The following is a 7,939-nucleotide window of genomic DNA, read 5'->3' as shown; positions in this document are numbered from 1 at the left end:
CCGCAAACCAGTCCTCACACCAGCCAGAATTAAAAAATCAGGATATTTTAGAATTTCTTCCATAATTATGTAAAATTACACAAATGATGCAAATTTATGTAAATTTTATATTTTAATAGATTTAATAGCTATTCCTCAAATAGTTAAAAAGTTTTCATGTGCATAATTTATATATATAGTTGGGCAGTCTTGGGGTAAGAGTTCTGCGCATATAAAAAGAGCCTTTTGACTTCTTATGCACTATGCAGATATGCCTATATAATTTTCTTGGCAGTAGTACAAAATTTTTGCTGTTGCCTTATTTCTGGGATACCTTTCAATTTCCTAGTCTAGATTGGGATGATTTGTGCATCCAAGTACAATCCAGGTTAGTTGCTTAGGTTTCTGAAGTCAGCCAAGTTTGGCTAAATACTGCCACATGCAGCATTTAAATAAATCCTTAAAACACAGGCATTGTGATAAGACTTTAAAAGAATGGCTGCTGTGCTTCAAATCCTATAAGCTACTTCTGCCTTATAGTTACTAGCACAATTTCCTGCATAATAATACTAAGGTGCTAATAAGAAAGCCAAGATGCAGAACAGCTTCTGCAAAAGAGTGTCATTATCATGCAAATATTGCCAGAAAGGAAGTAAGGAACCCAGTACCTCCTAGCTAGGGTATGAGCCAGAGGTGGTATTCAGCAGGTTCTGACCGGTTCTGGAGAACTGGTAGAAATCCAGCTGATCGGGAGGAAATGGGGATTTTGCAGTAACCTTCCCCTGGGTTGGGGAGGGAATGGAGATTTTACAGTATCCTTCCCCTGCCATGCCCACCAGCCACGCCCACAGAACCGGTAGTAAAAACATTTGAAACCCACCACTGGTATGAGCTATTTGGCTTAAATTTTCAAACATTCACGGTTCATGTCTAAACAATCAAGATCAGTGTCATAGCTTTTCCTTCTCTTAGTATTTGCATCAATCATTTTTTTCGATATAACAAGCTACACAGTTGCCTGTTCATTAGGGTATGGATCAAACTACAACCCCATACAGAGTCATAACCTTTACTTCTGAATAGGCATATATTGTAGCTGTAAACAAGTTGAATAAATAAGTTGAGCTGTAAATAAGTTGAATGGGAAGAGCTTTAACATCTTACTATATGTATATATTACAAGGCTTTGCTTCAATGGTGCTCACAGCTTTCCAAGGTAATAAAAAGCCACCATCCAGTCCAGCACAGATTAAGTTACTTTAGTGTAATAATTGCCCAAAATAGGCTACTCATACACAGTGAACAATTATGCTGCTAGTAGAATATTGTGTGACTCAATGAGAGCTAAATTCCTGCAATATAAAATACTGAACTCTAACTACAGGAACCACCAAAGAATTTAAAGTCATTATAAACACCAATCAATCAATCTTTCTAGTGCTGTTATCTCCCTGGAAGTGTAATCTAGCCATTTAATTCATATAACACCACTCCTTTTAGCCTTGATTTCAGAACCATACTAGATATCTGCTCTATTCTGCATGCTATCATACTTCTGCATTGTTTAAACCAGCGCATGGGAAGTGCATACAGTAGTTTCAAGCTGTTTTGGTGGCAGAAGCTTTTATGAACTGGCTGTAAGAATTCATCCATAGGCACAATAGAGAAAAGTGATCTGCTCGGACAATCAGACTAAACTTTTCTCCTCCATTTAACATATTTGAGTAATAATTATCAGATGTAAACTGTTAACCAAAATTGATTTACAATGCAAGGAAATAGTCAAAGAGGATTTTTTCCTCTGAGAATTACACACAACAATATGATTATGCATCAATATCATTATTTCACCTGACTTAGGCTGCCAGCAAGATGATTAGCACAAAATGCCTGGATTTGTTTTGGTGACAAGAAGCATAATGCACTTTGTTAGGTTTTGACTTACAATGTTGGGTAAGCCAGGCTTAAAATCATAGTAACTTGAGTGCATTGGGCAATTCAGCTGTAGTTTTACTCAGTAACCCAAGGTTTGATGTTGCTAGGTCAGCCATTGTAATTTAGTCAATAAACCATGGTTTAACATGTTACATAAATTCAGCAAATACAGGTTTTCTTGAAACTCTCAATTCCTACAATAAAGGAATGCCTATGATTTCAAAGAAGAAGCCTTACTATGTAGAATTTTGCATTTATTAAAATACGTCTCACTTGTTCCTATCTAAAGTATTTGCTACCTCCTCAATTTTTTGTGTTTTTTTGCAAATTTGAAGATTTGAACTCTGTCCAAACAATTTATAAATATGTTGAATAGAACAGGGCCCTGAGGCATGCCACTTGACTCTTCCTTCTAGATCAGGGGTATCAAACTTGCATTGTCACAGTGTCGTCACATGACGTATCATGACTTTCCCCCTTCGCTAAACCAGGCATGGGTGTGGCCAGCACATGATGCATTAGGGCCGCGAGTTTGACACTCCTGTTCTAGATTGATACAAAACTTGTTCAATTCTCCTTTTAGCCTGTATTCCATCATCTTCTCTCTCAGAATCTCCTGAACTTTTTGCTAAAGTCAACGTACACTATGACTATAGTGCAATGGACAACTAAGCTGGTCATTCCTGTTAAAGCACATCAAATTGCTTTGGGTTAACTATACTTGTTAAACCCTCTGACTCCTGCAGGGGGCCAGTGCATTATTTTTTAAATGTTTCCAAATTATTTTCCCAGTATGGATACCAAGATGAAATGATTGGTCATTAACATGGTCAACTTTTTGGTGTTTTGCTGTTCTCTAAACTTTTGGCATTACATCTATTTGTCATTAATTTTTAAAGAAAAGACACTGAAATATATGCAAGCTCATCCAAGAGCGTTGGCTGGGATTAGACTTATCCTGGACACAAAGCTATGCTTATAATACTAGTTTAACTGAGTTACCACTCCCTTGAGTCGCTTGCTTTAGTTACATTAATTTGAACCTAGAAGCCCTTTGGGGAGACTAATAGAGTAGGAGATTATGACATTACCCCATTGTGGAGTCTTTGGTACATTGTTATCATGTTACCTGATAACATTCAGGTAATGAAATGTCTGCAAACATTTTAGAGCGCACCAAGGACTCCATAGTTCAACCCTGAGCTACATACAGTATATTCTCCTCTACTGAAACCTTTTTATTCTTTATTACTATCTTATCATCTTTTTACAATTCATGCTTATCCATTCCACTTACTTCCTTTTGCTAGTCACAGGTTTTCTCTTGCAAATCTAAATTCTTTTCTACTTTAGGATTTCTGGCTATCAAAATATATTTTAACATCTACTTTGTCAAACACAATAGACATGACCAAACTTTAAGCAGGTTTAATCCTATTTAAAATGTAAAGATATTTAAAGATTTAGTATCCGTAAAGATATTTAAAATCCTACAAAATGCTAATATACCGGAATGTAAATGTGATTTAAATTCCGGTATATTAGCATAAAATTATATCTGAAAATATATACATATTATTGAATGATAATTTTCCCCTAGCTCTCCTTTGTAATCTAGCAGTTTGAATGCATAAAGAATTGCTAGAAACTTTTTAAAAAGTGGTATAAATTGTTAGAAAAGCTACGACATGTGGAAGACGCCATTAGTTAGCAAGACCAAGTTAACAGTTCTGTGGCAATCTAGCAAGTTCAAAAATGAACCGACTGGAAAAGAGATGCAATTTATCCTAGCCTTGACATTGTAAGAAAGCTGCAAGATAGCCAAAAAACAGGAATCTGGTAGCACCTTTTCAGACTAGCAAATTTTATTAAAAGATAAACTTTTATGAAATACAACTCCATTCTTCATATGCCTGGAATGGCTTCTCAAATACAAGATTTAAATTGGAATGAAATTGGGTGGAGGGAGGGGACAATAGGCCAGTTTACTTACTAATATATAAGGCTGTTGTGATTCTGGGCAACATACAATAGTAAAATAATTAAAGAATACCAATATATATATATATATATAGACATACAGAAACCCCCCCACAAATTCTCAAGGACCCGTGTGACACTCAAAGGCCTGAATCAATCCAGCCCAAGACCAAGGTGAAAAGCCAGCTTTTAAAAGCATTTTTTCAACAAGGTCTTCATGCGGACAAATAGGATATTGTTCCAGAGGGCAGGTATTGTGACCAAGAAGGCCGTCTAATGATACTGTTTAATGGCTAAGAATATGACAAATCTGTTTAATCACAAAGTATGGGCAGAAGCTACGGAAAAGTCTCTATATCATGAGATGCGTTTATGTAATAACCAGCACAGTGAATTTACTTGGAAGCCTCCCAGTAAACAGTACAACTCACAAAGCAGGAGTGTTGCATGGGCATGCCCATAATTGCTTAAGTTGCTACTATATTCTGGATCAGTTGAATCTTTTGATGGTCTTCAAGGGCAGCCACATGTAGTGCATAATGCGATAATCCATAAGTGAATAAAGCATGAGTGCTTGTTAGAAAGGCCTCTAGGTCCAGAAAATGGTGCAATCTATATGGATTTCTGCAAAGGCCTTCTTGGCCATAGCTGCCACCTGCTTCAGCTGGAGCTGTGAGTCCAAGGAGATCCCCAAATTGTGCAACAGGAGGAAATGGATTTCCATTTGGGCCTAAAGATGGAACATATACCCAGTTCCAACACCCACAGCCACGTGGCTTGTTACAGTTGAATGAGTCTCTTCCTCCACACATACACAGCTTGATAGCCTCCAAATAGAGGTACAAGATTTTGATCTCTGCCAACCTTGGGTTGAGATAAACAACTCAGTATTATCACCAAACCGATGGTATCTGACCCCAAACCAATTCTCACCCAATGTTCTCAAGCAGATGTTAAAAAGGAGAGGAAGAGTGCTCTAACTTGTGTTGGTTGAATTCACTCTTCATCTTCCTCCAATAGTGCTCTAGGTGGCTCTTCTGGCATTTCATCTCCTAAATGCCCTGGAAAATCAAAGCACACCTCAGGATTCATGCTCAGCGAAAGGATGCACTGATGTAATCTGTTTGAGGGCCTTTGCTACATGTCCATTTCAGCCAGCCATCAAATTCTCAGCCAAATTATTCATCAAATACTTAGAAATAAAGAAAAAAAAACCAACCTCCCTCTACAACTTGTCAGGGTTTATTGGTTGCCTTGGATGGTCTGGTCCAGGGGTGTCAAACTCATGTCATCACGTCGTCATCATGTGACGAATCAGGACTTCCCCCCACTTCGCTAAACCAGGTGTGGGCATGGCCAGCATATGACCCATCCAGCCCATGGGCCAGGAGTTTGACAGGCCTGGTCTAGTCTAACAGATTCCACTTCCCATTTTGCAAGGTGTGCAAAATGTAAAGCAATCAGAGCATATGTCCCCAGTAATAGACTGACGGTAATGTCCACAACTCTCAGTTCAGGTAGTAAGTTCCCTGAAACAAAAAGTAAAGACCTCTGATCTTTGCATCAGGATCTTGATGAGAAAGTCAGCTTGACAATTGCCATGAATTCTAAGATTCCCATGATTTAATGCCACCTGGGGGAAGGTTGAAGCCTTGGCGACTCCACCCCAATCCACCAAAGGAATCCAGTAACTCAAGCAGGGATATCACTATGCAGCATGAAGGCTGTTACATCAACAAACTCACTGCTCAATGGCGCCCCTCTTCAACCAAAGGTCTTACTCTAGTTATCTGCAGTTTTACAGAAGTTGTATGTGAGGCAGATTACAAGTACCTTATCAAGTAACAATTGTTTCAGACTAACTCAGTAGGTCTTAACACAATGGTTTTTAATACATCAGTTAGATTCCTCTTGATTTCTGTCCATCCTTGACAGTGACAAAATTTCAGAAAAAATAACATCAAGAATAAAAACTTTGATTCTTTAACACTAACATAATGTAGTTCATCACACCCAATCGCCATAATAAACGTGTTATTTTTGATGCACTTTTAACCATATAACTGCCTAATAGACAATAAAGGCCCTCCGTCCAATCTGCTTCATTTGCATCAGGTAATCTTACTGGCTTTATCAGAAAGACAGGGTTAAAACATGGCTATGATACACAATGTTATACATCAGTGGCAAATTTGAATTCATGGGATACATTAATAATGTTATTAAACAAAACTGGGTCTCCTTGGTATCAGGAAAGTCACTTTCTAAGTAGCATTGAAATATCATTCTGCAAAATGTGGTGTGTTGGCAGGCAGGCAGGCTTGTTCTTACCCCGGTTAGTGGACAATATTTTCATATTATTGTACAGTAGCAGCTTGTTCACTTGGATGTCTTCAGGTTTGTAACAGCCATGCCCACTAATAGGGATGCAACAGTTAAGCCCTGGGCTATAACACGGGCCCTCATCATCATCTGGGATTGCTTGGGTTTATTATTTATGAAGCAGATGAGTCCATAAGTCAAAATTCCAGCTGTACCAAGGCAGCCTGGAGGAGAGGGAAGAAAAGGAAACAAAAGGAAGAAATTTTGCTATAAAGGCTTGGGCTATCTCCTGAATATACCATCCCATCTTTTCATTTGAGAGCTCCCAGTTCTGTCAAGAAACGTTGGTTCATTAACCTTTGGTTCTCACATATTAAAAAGGATAACAAAAGATCTAAACACTAGTATTTAGGTAGGGCATTCTTTTCCATTCCCTCACATCAGGAAAAAATTAATTTATACCACTTTTATGGCTCATGTTTCTGTTAAGGACAAAGGCTGATTTGATTTTTTTGTAATTTAATATTAGTATTTTCCTGATCAGTCTCAAATCTCAAGGACTGGTGGTTATTAAGCCATGCTTGCACTTTCCCTTTCTCAATAAGATCTATGCTGTTTGATACAACAAAATCAATCAAATTTGGCAACTTGAAGATGTGTGGACTTCATAAGTCATAAGAAGTTTATTTGTCAAGCATATATAAGATAACAGGTAAAAGTATAAACATAATTTGAATACGTGAAAGGAGTAAGTGAAGTAAGAATATTAGGGCAGGGACGGTAGGCACGCTGGTGCACTTATGCACACCCCTTACAGACCTCTTAGGAATGGGAACTAGTTGGGGAATTCTGGGAGTAGAATTCCACACATCTTAGGGATGCCAAGTCTGTAAAGCATTGAGCTAAATTAAATGATGAGAAAAAATTAAGGAGGATTTGTTTTCTCAGGAGCTCTTAGGACCGTTTGATTGAGACCAGCAAAAAGGCATTTCTGATGGCTTGAGCTATTGTCCGAAATAATCTTTTTTGTTCATTCTTAGGATGGGCTTCAGTATAAAATCCTTTTTACTGTTTTTCGCATTTTAGGTATATTTGATTTACTAGGTTGTTTTTCCGGCTGTTTATTTCACGGCAATCTCCCCCCCCCCCCATTATTCAACACTGCCTTAGAAGGCGGGAATGGACAGGCAGAATGAACATATTTTAAAGAAATAATGCAATATTGAAATAATAACCGCACTGCTTTCCCCAAAAGTCGCGCTCTCCTCTTCGATCCCCCGACCAACTCGCTTGCTATTTAGAGAGGAATCTATCTATCTAGAGAGGAATGAATATTCGCCCGGGCTCACCGAGGGGCACAAATGGATTCTCGCGGAACTTGCGCACGAACTTGCTTTGGAAGGGTTCGGCACTCCCCCGAAAAGTCGGAGTAAAGCCTTCAATAACCGGGGGTCGGTAGGGATCAAATGGCGGCGGCGGACTCTGAGCCATGGCAGATCTCGCCAGATTCCGACGCGCGAAGGTCACCTCTCGATTCGCTTTAACGAGGTTCGACTCTTCCGCTGTCGCTGTTGACCGCCGCGTCTTCAGCCAATAGCGCTTTTCACATGAATCTGGGAAATGATTTACACATACACACATACACCCCACACACACACACTCGGCACTCTGGGAACTGTAGTTCAATTTAACCGCATCTAGGCTACTCTGATTGGACAGGCAG

The 7,939-nt window shown here is 38.8% G+C and overlaps 1 protein-coding gene across 2 annotated transcripts; it reads right to left on the bottom strand.

Moving 5' to 3' along the window:
- Nucleotides 1-3,761: 3,761 nt before the first annotated feature.
- Nucleotides 3,762-7,857, bottom strand: HIGD2A (HIG1 hypoxia inducible domain family member 2A). Of its 2 annotated transcripts, XM_087887547.1 has the most exons (3): nt 7,566-7,857; nt 6,226-6,440; nt 3,762-4,955 (listed from the first exon to the last, which is right to left on the bottom strand). In XM_087887547.1, exons 1-2 carry the CDS (start codon nt 7,855-7,857, stop codon nt 6,274-6,276), a joined length of 459 nt encoding a protein of 152 aa, XP_087743673.1. In that variant the 3' UTR covers nt 3,762-4,955; nt 6,226-6,273. The 2 variants fall into 2 exon arrangements, with proteins under 2 accessions (XP_087743673.1, XP_060544468.2); XM_060688485.2 differs by having other exon boundaries at nt 3,762-6,440.
- Between the last annotated feature and the right edge of the window lie 82 nt (nt 7,858-7,939).

The sequence above is a fragment of the Pantherophis guttatus genome, chromosome 2 (assembly GCF_059756535.1).
Source record: "Pantherophis guttatus breed Tessera chromosome 2, ASM5975653v1, whole genome shotgun sequence".
Lineage (NCBI taxonomy): Eukaryota > Metazoa > Chordata > Lepidosauria > Squamata > Colubridae > Pantherophis > Pantherophis guttatus.
Note: the sequence above shows the minus strand (reverse complement) of the source record. Positions and strands in the feature narration are given on the sequence as shown.

What these genes read in the sequence shown, in the direction of transcription:
- HIGD2A (XM_060688485.2), bottom strand. Translation starts at nt 7,857, where the DNA reads ATGTGTGTATGTGTAAATCATTTCCCAGATTCATGTGAAAAGCGCTAT. An exon ending in GAATCCATTTGTGCCCCTCG is followed by an intron (nt 6,441 to 7,565) that starts GTGAGCCCGGGC and finishes CCTCTCCTCCAG; the next exon opens with GCTGCCTTGGTACAGCTGGA.